The sequence below is a fragment of the Haliotis rufescens genome, unplaced genomic scaffold (assembly GCF_023055435.1).
Source record: "Haliotis rufescens isolate VD_foot unplaced genomic scaffold, xgHalRufe1.0.p SCAF_9, whole genome shotgun sequence".
In the NCBI taxonomy this organism is placed as follows: Eukaryota; Metazoa; Mollusca; class Gastropoda; order Lepetellida; family Haliotidae; genus Haliotis; species Haliotis rufescens.
Window position 1 is genome coordinate 10,855,512 of NW_025964383.1, and position 14,831 is coordinate 10,870,342.

Below are 14,831 nucleotides of genomic sequence, written 5' to 3' on the forward strand. Positions count from 1 at the left end.
AGCGAGTAAGTGAGCTCGAGTTCACTGGCTTCACATATTGTTTCCGTTTGAAAGATATTCGAGGGCATCAATTGTAATTTTACTTACCGTATCATGGTGAGAGGTATTTGTATTTACTTCAGGAAAATGACATCCAGAAGAAGCATATTGCAAGTTTGCAAGAAATGATAGAACCACTCCAGGAGTCTCTTGTGCAACTAAGGAAAGAGAAGGCTGACAGTGATAGGGAAAGACAGCTGCTGAAGCAGAGGAATAAATATCTTGAAGGGGTATGAAAAGTCTAACTGAGGAATTGCTATGGAATTTGAGCCAACCATAGAGTGATTTGTTTTTCTTAACATTATTTACAGACCGCCGTCATATAGCTGGAATATTGCTGAGTGTGGCGTTAAACATTTTTCATGATCATGTGCTTGCCAGAGCTTATAATTACACGTGAACCAATCGCAAATGTGGACAAATCATTGTAAGGGTGCATATATATTTTAGAGTAGCTAAAGTCAGGTGACGTCAGTGGTAGAATGCACATTCTGAAAAAAGAAACAGCAATGGAATAAACCTATCCCAGCCAGCTGTCATCAAAAGTATGGCTGCCATACGTGAAAAGTTTGTGTTAGTTCCCACTTACAAGGCCTCATATACCACAGCCATTATATGTTTACATAATAACGTTAAATGTTTGATGAGTTTGATCAGTACTATCAACTTTTGGATTCTATAACCAGATGGCATGTCCATCCTCTTGTATACTGGATTCCAATGATCCACAAATTCCAAAGAGATATATATTGGAAGGCCCAGCAAGTGTTCCTCCAAACCCGTGTGTCAGAGATTAACCATAATTCATAAAACAGTCAGGGACTTTCACTTTATTCACATAAAGTATTTGAGACAAGTGGAACCCATGTGGATTCTCAAAACAGTTACAATCTAAAAAAGAACCAATTTCAATTCTGTCAACCAATCTTTTAACCACTGTGCTACAGGACAAAATTATGTGAATCCTTTATTCCTTAATTCACGAGGCATTTGGCATTAAACGTGGTGAACATTTATACTGAACCGCAAAGGAAACGTCACCATGGATAGATATATGAGAAACCGTATTTGTCCAAACACTGTATACATACTTTGAGACATATTAAAAAGATGAAGCTTGGCAAAAATGATCATCAAGGTTGACATTACAGTGTCAAATGTTCTTAAAGTGAAACACAACACTAGTCTCTCAGAAAATGGCATCACAAGTCAGCATCTCGTGTGTCCGCCATGTGCATTGATGACTGCTGTGCAACGTCGATACATTGAATAGATGAGGCCGTTGATGAAGGTCATAGACACTTGAGCCAACACTCTGAGGAACGCCTGACGCAGTTCAGCTGCAGTTGTCGGCCTTGGTCGGACGTCATTCAGCCGTCTTTGAATCTCGTCCCACAGGTGCTCAATGGGATTTAAATCGGGACTGAGGGCAGGCCACTGCATGGTTCTGATGCCATTCTGCTGGAGGAACTCTCTTGTTGCTTTTGCAGTGTGGGCACGGGCGTTATCATGCTGAAACTCGTGGTTTCGGCGACGTGCCAAACGAGGTATGGCGTGTGTCTCAAGACTTGATCAATGTACCGAGCTGCTGTGACACCAATGCCTCTCCCTGAACCGTTGTTCTGGAAGACCACAGGGCCGACCCCCTGTGCAAGACCAATTCCACCCCACACCAGGAGTCTCTCTCAAGAACACAAGCATCCGAATAACGTTCCCCACGGCGTCGCGAGACTCTCTCTCTACCATCTGCTGTTGAGATACAGTAATGGCTCTCGTCTGAGAAGAGGACTCTTCTCCACTGCCGGTGGCGCAATGCTGGTGCTGTGTTGCCCACTGAAGACGATCCCGGCGATGACGTGGTGTTGGAATGGGTCCTCGGTGTGGCCGGTGACAGTGGAGGTGTCTGTTCGTCATTCGTCGACGCACGGTGTCCGCACTAATGTGTCGCTGTCGTGTCCCTATGGTCTGTCGAGAGGTCTCCGCAGGAGTAACAAAGCGATCTTGAAGATGCTGTAGCACAATCTGACGATCCTGACGTCGGGTGATGACTTGCTCTTCCACTAAGTGCTCGGTCATCTTTAGTGTTGCTGGAGCCTGCCTATAGTCCTTCTGTGGACTTGAAATGCATTGGCTCCTTGCCGGGCGGTTTGTCCTGCAATTCAACGACGAATGAATGTTATCCGATCTGGGTGGATTTTTATAGGGCAAGAAATGGGGGAATGCATGTGCATTTCAATTTGCACGGAACAGACGTGCATCCGATTACCATGGCGTTTGGGCGATCGGTTTTATTGTCACCTGCTTTGTTTTTTTATCATCAAAATTCATGACAATTTTTATTGTAAGAGGCACACACGACAAATTGTCAAAAATGAAAGCAAATGCCATCTGAAGTTTACTGAGAGTACAGTATGTAAAATGCTGGACTTTCTTACAGATAACATGTACAGGACATTGAATCAATAAGCAGACATGCCCATAGGGACCGATTATGCTCGGAGCGTTTGGAAAATCAGTTTAACACTCATGTATGCTTCACTTATATCGACGGTCTGACATCGTTAATAATGGCCAATTAGCCAATTTCCCACTGACTTACAAATCTGAAAAGGTGACAAGCCAGGGTGACAAAACTATCCACAAGATTGTTGGAGAACTTTCACTTTCCGACAGTCCCTTTTGTAGAGCAAATTTCGAGCAGCTCCAGCTTTTTTATGTCTACATTTAATGTTTGAAGCACAATCGAGCTTGCTCTTTTACAAAGATTTCAAAGAGCTCTGTAGGACGGTTTGCTCAAACAAATTTTGATAAGGGTTACAACATTCTAGACCTAGGTAAAACTTTCATTTTTTATGCTAGACGTGTGAAGGACATTTCTAAATTTGATTAATCAGTTACCAAAATGTGCAATGCAATTTCCAATTTTGACTCCTACCATATGGTATTCTGTTCATGTGAACACGGAACTTGACTTTGAACGTGTTTGTGAAGAATGCTATCACTAATTGACAGTCAATCATAAACACATCTTATGATACTGTCTAATTTGTACAACGGACAATGTTTTTTGTCTTCTTTATTTATTATTATTTTTATGAAAAGTTTTTTTAGCTTTTAAATTATACGGAACATATAAAACGTGATTTTTACATCAACTGAACAAATTCGAACTCTTTGATATCCAGTTAACTATATTATGAGCCGTGGATATGAGTAAAATGAATTATGATATGATATAATGTGTTATGTTTGTCATTTGTATTTTTGTTCAGGTGCAAAACTTGTCTAGAGATGAAACCCCTGACAGAGAACGTATCAAAAGCTTACTTGGATCCCTTTCAAATATGGGTAATAATATTTGTATGTAACTTATCATATATCGAATTTAAGCCACATCATACACATCATAATGTTTTGATTCAAGAAAAAAGTAAATATGTATTCAAATTGTAAAGGCTGACACAGTTATAGATAGTATTATTTATTTAACTTACAATAACAATTTTTTATTTCTAGCAATTCTCACTTTTTAGGTCTTTCCCACAATGTCACACCTCATCTGCTGAAGTCGAATGCAGTGGACAACACCTTTGTTCTACAATGTGAGTATTCTGGTGTGTTCTAACAGGTTGGTATATTACACTTGTTTGGAAAGACTATGGTGGTAATAATTTCAACATATGTCATATGACCAGACTACGTTGTGCACGTCGGAAATGACAGATTTGTTCAACCGTTCCTTCTGAATAACGAAAGTTGAAAATACAACGCATTTATAACAGAATTGACAAAAGAAAAATATGTGTGATTAGATTAATTGTTATCATTTCGGATTGCTTCATCGTATTATAGAACATGTAGCCTATGATCGATTGTTTTTCATACTACTTACATTGTATTTGGTTGTTTAGGGCCCGTGATCATGATCAGTTACTATATTGAAAGTTTTAAATAATTGTATCATTTGTTGTGCAAACATAGATACACATTTAACTTTCCAGTCAACCACTGTCATAAGCATGACGTTAATCTGATATTTATTATGAGGAACATATAGGAATGGGAATCTATCGTGCCAGGTTAAGGACTACATGGGGCTGCTATCGACTACTCCCGGCTGTTATTTACGATCCCGATTATTGGCTGAATGGCTCGGTGTTTGAACTAGTTTGAATATATATTTTCACAGGGCGTGACTTCCTGATCCCTGTTTTAGTTGCCTCTTGCGACAGGTTTCACATTTTTGGGACCATTGTGAGAAAATGCTCAAGACACCGTTCGGGATAGAATGATGACAAATTGTACTTCGTGGGTTTACCATGTTTCCGCAATTGTTGATTACGTCTGATATATGTCACTGGTATGTAAAAGTGCTTTATACATTGTAACATTCCAAGCGTCTGAAACACACAATGGTGATTTTTGTTGAGATTAACATCGTCAGAATATGCAGGTTATATCCAAAGGTACTTCAGCAAATCAATTTATCTACTTACTGTGGATGATCAAGTTTTAGTTATGCCATTATAACTGTATAGGTTTTTAGACTTTTCTCAGACATGTCATGATACTGTATGGGACATAAATAGCTGATAGTGAATAGTACGGTTGTTGACACTGACTGACAGTGTTGTGATTACATTTTGTGCCTCAGACAAGTTACACGAGCACGATGACAACCACGATCTTTGATGTGGTTCAACATTAACCTGTAGATTTATTTGGAATGAGCCTGCTGGTGCAATGCGATTGCCAATGGAACTGAGTATGACTGATGAAGCCGTTTTTTAGGCTGCAGACGAGCCGGTTTTTTTGACACAGGAATCTGCATGATTTGACCTGCCACTTTCAAGAGTTCAGGGATTCAAAGCCTATGTGTGAAAGCAATGAGACCTTTATGACTCAGACATAGTGGTTAGTGTATGATTTTCATTATTGTACGTGTCCTGAAATGAATTTCATCAAGTTTGAAAATTGTTTTCGTGGCATTTCGAAGGGACCAGTGTTTTCTGATGGACTTTCAAATCGGTCATTGTCGGTTATTGCAAAGACGAAATTGCCTGTTCCGAGTCTGTTCGTCATCGAACATGTCCCTAAAAGTTTCATAAACAGTTCATTTGTATGAAAAAAGATATGCCTTAGTAAAGTATTGTAATCTCATCATCGAAGCAGTCAGGGTTACGGCCTAGAATCTCATATCGTCTCCAAAAACATCCAATATCAAACTACCGTACTTCCTCTTTTAGACGCTGGGCCGTCTATTTATTTCGCTGGAACCCTTGACACGGCGTGTAATGGAGACCTGCCTTGTATTTGACACCCAGCGTGTAATAGGGGAAATATATATACGTTTTACAGTTTATAGAGGGCCGATCGATCGGCAGCCATTTTTGTATGAATCGATATGTAGGCTAAGGATGTATTCATACGCACGGTTTTTTGTGTGAAAAGGCTTGATATATTTTAAGGGGGTTTTCCAAGCAAAAAGGCTCTTTTTCACTCATCAGAATCATGCGTTCATCAATGTCATGGACGAATATGGTTTTACGCCATCTTTAGCAATATTCCAGGAATATCACGGCGGGGGACACCAGAAATGAGCTTCACACAATGTCCGCATTTGGGGAATCGAACCCGGGTCATCGACGTGACGAGCGAACGCTTTTGCTACTAGGCAACCCAACCGCCCCCTCACTTCATGAATAAGAATAATGCTGCTAAGATGTATTGTCGTTAAATGAAACAGAGACAGATAGATTTAAAAGAAACACAATTCACTTCATAATCCTCGAAGACAAGGCTCAGAAGTACTCTCTCTTGAAGCAGTGGGGGTAATAGGTATTTTATTTCAGGCATAAGCTCGACGGAGAGGCGACGGCAGACAAAGACGTTTACTAGTATTCACATAAATAGGGTACTGTTTACACATTAAAATAACATCGCAGGTTCTAGTAATGTGCTAGTATTAAATCTGTTGTTTTTTGCGTTGAGCCGCAACACCACATGAGTCAAATTACACAATCTCGACTAAATATACTTGGTAGATTGAGCCATCCGTTCGCTAGTAGTTCATTTTTATGTGGTATTATGTCATCATTTCTTATGATTTGTGATGATACCTAATGTATATTGTAAGAAAAAAAGGAAAAAACGTGCAGACAGGTCTGTGTCGTGATACCTTAAATATTCGGAGAATCACCAACAATTACACAGCCGAATTGCACATAATGTGTTTTTGATAACGTAAAATAATAAATAATTAAAAAGTTTTGATATTGCTGAAGCGCTGCGCGCGATCACGATGATGTTTAGACGATGGGGGAAACTCCCTCTGGGCCATATAACTGAAATCGACTAATTAATCATTTGCACCTCGATTTGTTACAGCACAAAGTAAGTTGTACAGTCTACACAATCGTGTCATTACAGTTTACATCGGCATTTCAATTATTTCAGAAATACTAAGAACAAAATGATGCTTACTTGTGGTCTGCAAGTAATACCAGTCGATACTTGAACACTAAGCCTCTGGTCACACCTTAAAGCTATTTGCTGTTTTTCATAAGTAATTATGTCATTGTTGGTCCCTTTGAGTATTCGACGCTACATATGACAAAACACCCAATATGAATTTTCTATATGGATTTGTTTTTCTTTCATATCCTTTCAAACTCTTGGTACCATTTCTTTTTGACATTAGCATATGTAGCTGTGAGCTACAACAAAATGCAGTTACTCAATCACCCTTAACCCCTCATGAACCATACTATCATCATTCAACCTGGATGTATCCTAGTTCTTGTTGCCAGGGACATCCAGAATATATCCCCGTGCATATAAGACAGCTTTGGCCTAGATCAAATGACGGTCAGGCCTCGATATAGGGAATTAGCTATTGGGAGGTGGCCTTCAAACAAGAGAGGAGAGAGCTGAGAGGTCAATGGTTTATACAAGCAAGTGTCACATAATTCAATCATATATAATATGACATTCAATGATAATAATAATGATAAAATACTATCCCAATACAGTTTCAATCTTAGCCTGGGTACAAATGCAATGTATGTTATATTGGAGTGTGTACGGTAGTAAATACGCACAAAGACATTAGTACAACGGATACAACATTTACTAGAGTAATAACGGTAATGACAAATAACATTAGTTTCTAGGTAATGATATAAACAGCTAATAATAATGTCTTTTAGTAATATTATCGTAATACAGTTTCAAGTGTAGGAATCAATGCAATGTATGTTATATTGGAGTGTGTACGGTGTACGGTAGCGTTATTATACAAGTGATACACGTTTACTGAAGTAATAACGGCAATGACAAATAACATGAGTTTACAGATAAATTGAGTAATCCTAACATTTTGATAGAGCATGTAAGGTACAACCTACATGACAATTATATACGTCGTGGGATGTTGTGCCAATTTGGACCACTACGGTAAGAATGTTTTACTAAGGTTTACACCAAATTGATAGAAAGAGAAATATATACGTTGGGCTTATACGGTAATCTGCGCAGAGTGGTCAGACGAGGAACATGACATTTACTTTGGTAAAGACGGTAAACATTCATATGTGTATTTTTAGTAATACTTTTTATAACATCATAGTCTCGGCAAATACGGTAGGTAAAATAGTCGGGTGATTGTTCAGAGTAATGATGCTAAGGTTTACGGTAGAAGATATAGCTTAGTTTAAAAGAGAATATTAAGTTTCATTAGTGATCCTATTTGGTGACTACAGTAATCTATCATGAGGGAGCGTAATTATTTCAGGAAAAACGGTAAATAAAAGAGCAGGGTGATTGGTCCGAATAAAAATACGAAGGTACGCGGTAGGAGAAGGAGAAAGGTTGTTTTGTACTGTATATAATTGAGTAAGGAAAGAAACCTATTGCAGTATTTAAATACTTATACATGGTGATAAAACATAAAAAATCCAAATGCGTTGTTGTTGTAGCTTATACTGAAAGCACGTACGGGAGGTAAGTCTACTCATATAACATTTGATGAGCGAACTGGTGTAAATATCAATTGATTGACCTACCTATAACATAATTATTAGTTGATTAATCTTTTTGTGACAGAGCTACCTGTACGCTACGCTTCAGTTCGAAAATCCTGAATGTGTATACATTGTTGAACATAGACATAGAATGGGGATATTATAGTGGATGTGGAAAAGTGGTAATGGAATATTGGTTTTGTACATAAATACATATAACTGGAGGCGCTCACGACGCAATATGCCTAAAACATTATTGGATAGTACCTAAGTATTAAACGGTAAATACTATATTATCAGCAGGCGTTTAGAACAAGCATGTATTTGCGCATATTAGATAGAACGTTACAGTGTGACAGTACTGATTCACTTATTTAAACTTAACTCTAACATTTTCTAGACAATAATAACAACCAAATAAGCATCGTAAACATAAACTAACAAGTCGTCTTACCTTGAAACAAGAGAGGAAAGAGGTGTGAGGTCCAAGGCTTATTCAAGCTAGTGTTCTTGTGACAGCTCTAATGTATAACATTGATATGTTCTCTGATGTTGTGGGTTTGAAACGATGGTATCTAGCCAATGCCGAAAACGTTTACAACGCGCAGTTTTTGGTAAGCAACTGGTGTCAGTCTGGCCTACTGAGAGATGATATTAATTACTGTTTAGACCGTGGTTAAACATATGTCTGCTGCCAAACGAATAGGTATTCACGACAGAAGAAGGGAATAGAAAGATGGTTCATCTCAGTATTGCCGAACAACAGTTGATTTTAATTATAGTTTGGAAGATCGTTAATCATGCTTTATCTATCAAAAGTTAACTTATGGTTCTTGTAAATGAGTTCGACTCGTGTCATGATAAACGAGCTGTGCCGTGCCGACTGACTTGCCAATATGAGGATTTCCGTTGTTAAGGATAATTTGTGAAAAATTTAAAAAAAGCACGGGTATGGTGCTGACAAACCTAGAAACATAATCTGGGCGAACCGGGATCCGAACCCACAATCATGGGTTTCTGGCGTGATCAAGGGACGCAACTCTGCAAAGCAAATCCCTTCTCCTTAGACGACAGGGCCACCTGTGTCCCCGTTGTTCCCCCAAAACGTCAAAGTTATTGTTATCAGGTGAGAATATAACAAGGTGATTTCAACAACGTCAGCAACAGGTCTTTATTGTTGGGGGTGATGCTGAAATTTCCAAGAATGAAACGTCTGAAACATTGCTGTTAAAAGTCCCTCTGAACACTTTACATGCCTGTATATAAATAGACCAGGGTCAGAGGACATGTAAAGAATTACAGGAAATGGAAAGGTGAGGGTCAGTAGATCAAAAACAAAGAACCTGCGACATGGAAATTACATTGATAAAGTGTATTGGTTGACAACGTATTATTATAGATTGTTAATGAGCTCACAAACACATAAATACAAGAAAATGTTTACGGGATGTCAGTTCTAGGACTAATTACATATTAATTCAGTTTCACTTGGACAACATAAAACGAAGCAACATGGAAATTACATCCTCTAACTACACAAGTTCTATTTTATGACTCAGTCTTATCAAATTTGCATAGTTACATGTGCGTTTATCAGGTTCGTATGCAGTGTCATTGACTGATTAACTTAGCGGATTTTGTTTACTATCAAGACTGTAGCAAATACACAGTCAAAGATTCGTTAATCCGACACCCGTTAATCCGACATTCGGCTTTATTAGACACTAATGATGGGAACCGATTATATCAGTGTTTTTAAGACCCGTTAATCCGAAAGTCTCGCACTCCGACTCCGACTCCGACTCCGACACACCTAATTTGCAACGAATTGCTGAAATCACTTATTGGTCAGTCTCGTTGATCCGGCACGGTGATCAGCGTACTCCGTGGCGATCTACTCACGGGTACACAGCCGGGTTTTGTTATTCGGCGAGTAGCTGCATATTGCAACGGCTGCAAATATGTACTTGCTTATCAATAAACAATTACTGCTTTAAATAAACAAAACAGGATTAATCACATGCTCAGATTACCTCAATCTCATTAAAATCGGATACAAGTTCCCGCTACCGCTGAGGACATCCCATTACAGGTCACGTCAGAACGTTTATGAGTTCCTATTTACTACGAGTAACACAGGGAATTACATTTGTATATGGGGTTGAAACACAACCTTCCCTTTCTAACGACCTGGCACTTAAAATATAATCTATTCTTGTTGTTGACAGATGTCTGTCATTTTATGTCAGTCAGCCGGAGAAGTTGAGAGGTGTCGCCTGTGTGAGTGAGTGAATGTTGATTTAGGTTTCATGCAGCAATATTTTACCCGATTCACGGTGGTAATCGAGTCTGGGCAGGCTACATCGGTATTTGATGGTCTCAGCAACGATCAGCGTTGTCGGTGTACGATGACACACAATCAGCCAGGTCAATCATTGAACCCAACATTTTCTAATCCCGCGTCAAAGTCCCAGCTTCCATTCCCCACATGGGTACAATACCTGAAGCGCATTCTGGTGTTCACCGCCGCCATAATGCTGGAATATTCCTTAAGGCGGCATAAAACTCACTCACTCAATCTATATTGTCGCCTGTTACACAAACATGCCTGTGAAGGGGGTGTATTCTGCCTCCGAAGTCCCCAAGGGGGCCCCGCCTGGCCCCACCTGGCCACGTGACATATTTGTTTGCCAAGCAATGTACATGTTGCTCGTTATACCGTGTTTCTGTTATAAGACGACGTGTGGGAGCAGTAACTCCCTGTCATCGCCTTCAGTGTGATTATCACGCAACATTTAAGCCTAAGTAAATCAAAATAGCATCCGCAATCATATCTGATGATGTAGTATCATTTTATAATGTTGATATATTGATATGTTATATATCTAAATCCTTCTCCACTTCTGTGATGTGATTGTTTTTATGTCACATTAATTGTAGTTGAGTAGATTGTAGTTATTTATAAATCACGAAACCATCTAAATATCATGATGTACCTTAATCATCACTGTTTGTTTATGTACATGTAAACTACAATCATATGTTGTAGGTATACATCTGAAGTATGACAAAGACAGAGTCAATCCCGACTACGTCCACATCAACACAGAAGGAGACCTGGTCAACAGGAAGTCGGACACCAGACCTGCAGGGGAGGGGAGACTGAAGAAGTACAGGGGCACATGTAGCACTGCCCCCCTCCCTCGGGCTGGCTGTCCCCAGTACTGGGAGATGGTGTCTAGGGTCAGTCTGGACAAACCACTCACAGAGACCAACCTCATCCTGGAGGTGGGTGTATGCTGGGGGGAGCAGAGGGACGTGTCTCATTGTATCAATGCACTACCCAGTTCCTACTGCATGCAGGTCGCCCACTGTACTACACACGGCGGGATATGCAGACAGACATGGAAGGAGGAGAAGCGTGTGGTGTGTCTGCCTGACACTCTCCCCAACACAGCAGGGTCATCACACACACTACATTACGGTGTTGTCTATGATGACGCCACGAAGAAGATTGTCTTCATTGATGTGAAGGAGAACAAAGTGATGTCGACGTTAGACAATGTAGACTCCAGTCAGCCACTGTGGCCGATGTTCGGGGTGTATATGCCCTTATCGGGTAATGTCAGCATGACACTTGTAGTGGGCAGCGACATCAACATGACAGAGGAGAAGAAAGCAATGATTGTCAAGGCACTGTCGTGACGGAGACAATGATTGCCAGGGCACTGTCGTGATGGTGACAATGATTGTCAAGGCGCTGCCGTGATCGTGACAATGATTGTCAAGGCGCTGCCGTGATGGTGACAATGATTGTCAAGGCACTGTCGTGATCGTGGCACTGATTGTCAAGGCACTGTCGTCATGGTGGCAATCATTGCCAAGGCGCTGTCATGATGTCGTGGCGTGAGAGAGGTGGTCGTGATGGGGATAATGAACAAACAGAGACATAGATATTTACTACTCAGAAACAACTACATCACAATCAAATAAATTATATGTGACGGAAGGCTTTCAGTATGAGCTGACGGTATAAGATATCGTCGTGTATCCATGTAGTGGCCATGTATTCTACTCACAGTTAAAAACAAATGTCATTGAGAATTATGAATATTCAATATGAAATAGATAGTATTTTTTAATTACCGACAGCCAATCTGAAGGCGACACATATCCCATGTTACCACACAAGAATGAAATAGCTGAAGCGTTCGTAAAATGCATGAGATTAACAATTTTGAGAGGCAGATAGTGACAACAAAGTTGAATACAATATGTTTTGATTTACTATGAATAAAAGACGATTGGGGGATCTCAATTGGGTGTCCTATGTACGCACTTATTATTATTATTTAACATGGTCGCGCTTTGAACAATAATTTTGACACGTTTTGTTTGTTTAGTGCGAGCGACACTGTCTCTTATAGGATTCCATAGGTGACAAAGACATGTTTTTGCAACATTCAACAATACTGATTCAATGAAATACGAGTGAAAATGTTTACATTATTATTCAATGAATCAATGTATTTTTGCACCCGAGATATATATTACATGAATTAAATCAGTAGAGCTATATCGAATGTTGATCTCTTAAAGATGTAATGTACGTGATCTCTACACTTGAGCAGCAAGCATTTCTAAAAGTCCCCTGAGATTGATACACAGCCTGTTAATGTAATTCACGTATTATCAATATACTCTGAATTGAACATATATATCAATACTTTGGTAATGAATCATCTCATGAAAGGTATGATCTACTCCATACTGATGTGGATATATTGTTTCGGGGTCGTCCCAATAGCCCGGCTGGTGGATAGGTTTGGATAGGTTTACCCCGTGTTGTTTCACGCATCAACATTAAAGAGTGGCCGACTCTAATTTGTTTCTATTGTCCAGTTAATACATCAACTTGTTAAACACACAACCTGATGAAAGAATAAGCATATACCCCGAAACGTTGTGTTCCTCATAATAAGGGGGCAAGGGTGGCCCAGTCGTCTAAGGCGCCGCGATTCGCTGTGCAGAGTTGCGTCCCTTGGACACGCCAGAAACCTATGATTGTGGGTTCGAATCCCGGTTCGCCCTGATTATGTTTCTAGGTTTGTCAGCACCATACCCGTGCTCGTGGGTTTCACCGAAGTGGTAAACGTCTGACACCTGCATCACTTCGGGCTTTCCTCCTACATTAAGCTGACACGCCGCGATATGACTGGAATACTGTTAAAAGCGGCGTTAAACCCAACTCACACGCTCCTCATAATAAAGAAGTTGAGATCCATATATTCTCTTCCTTATGTGCATCACTTCTTTATGCCTTTCAAAGACTCGTTAAACACAATTTTCAGTAATAAGAACCAGTCAGGTGTGATATAATGCAACAACACAACCGATAGCACATTTCTGTCCATTATCAATTTGTCTCTTGTATTCGACGATCATGGTCACCTTCCCTTCCAAAACGTTTCTGTTTCTGTTAGCAGTACTGCTGTTCCATATATTTCACATAGGGCTAAGAGGTTATATGAAATACTTTGTTGTAAACCCGTCCCCATTCTCAATGGCAAGGTTCACTGTCAACTACATGTATGTCCACTGTTATTGTATATATGTTGTACTTTTGTCCTATTATCCTCATAAGGGGGCACGGGAGGCCCAGTCGTCTGAGGCGCCGCGATTCGCTGTGCAGAGTTCCATCCTTTTGACACGCCAGAAACCTATGTTAGTGGGTTCGATTACCGGTTCCCCCGATTATGTTTCTAGGATCGTCAGCACCATACCCGTGCTCGTGGGTTTCACCGAAGTGGTAAACGTCTGAGACCTGCATCACTTCGGGCTTTCCTCACACATTAAGCTGACACGTCGCGATATGACTTGAATACTGTTACAAGCGGCGACAAATCCACCTCACTCACTCACTATTATCCTCATATACTGATAAGATGTCTATATATATATATATATATATAATACACAACAAATAATACTGTGATCCTATCACATACTGATCAGTGAATATCTTTATATTATATAACTGCTAAGTCTCCTAACTTTGCACACAAAAAGCCGCGTCCGGGCCGTAGTGGATAAAGAGGGCGTCAGTGTTTCAATCCCCTGACCACGTCATACCAAAAGACATTACATGATGGTATTTCTTGTTACCCTGCTTGGTGCTCGACATTAAGTTGGCTAGTACTACAAAAACAGCGCGTCCGCACACATACAAGCAGCTGTCCCAGTCGTCTAAGGCGCCGCGATTCGCTGTGCAGAGTTGCGTCCCTTGGACACGCCAGAAACCAATGATTGTGGGTTCGAATCCCGGTTCGCCCGGATTATGTTTCTAGGTTTGCCAATACCATACCCGTGCTCGTGGGTTTCACCGAAGTGGTACACGTATAAGACCTGCATCACTTCGGGCTTTCCCCCCACATTAAGCTGACACGCCGCGATATAACTGGAATACTGTTAAAAGCGGCGTTAAACCCAACTCACTCACTCACTCACATACAAGCAGCCAGACACACACGTGCATGCAACAATCATGATCTCATCCCCACCTTACCATGTTCTGTTTCAATAACTCAATTAACCTATGGTATTTCAGTAGGCTAACACTATTAAACTGACATGATAGAAGCATGGACTGGTACAAACATCCAGACATGTGTAATCCTTATTTGGAAATAAACAGACAAGTGAAAAACACGGAATGGAGAGGCAGAATTTTGATTTGAAATCAAACCCATCTAAAATCCGAGTGAAGCCTAT

At 40.2% G+C, this 14,831-nt stretch overlaps 2 protein-coding genes across 3 annotated transcripts in view; one reads left to right on the top strand and one right to left on the bottom strand.

Moving 5' to 3' along the window:
- Nucleotides 1-13,017, top strand: part of LOC125377443 — a 36,173-nt gene extending 23,156 nt beyond the window's left edge. For both annotated transcript variants that reach the window (XM_048390902.1, XM_048390901.1), the window contains 4 exons: nt 123-269; nt 3,312-3,387; nt 3,573-3,641; nt 11,110-13,017. In XM_048390902.1, the coding sequence (XP_048246859.1) occupies nt 123-269; nt 3,312-3,387; nt 3,573-3,641; nt 11,110-11,765 (948 nt within the window). In that variant the 3' untranslated portion in view covers nt 11,766-13,017. The remainder of the gene's footprint in view (nt 1-122; nt 270-3,311; nt 3,388-3,572; nt 3,642-11,109) is intronic.
- LOC124125000 (5'-nucleotidase domain-containing protein 3-like) overlaps nt 1-14,831 on the bottom strand; it is a 143,930-nt gene that overhangs the window by 38,229 nt on the left and 90,870 nt on the right. The window lies entirely within an intron of this gene.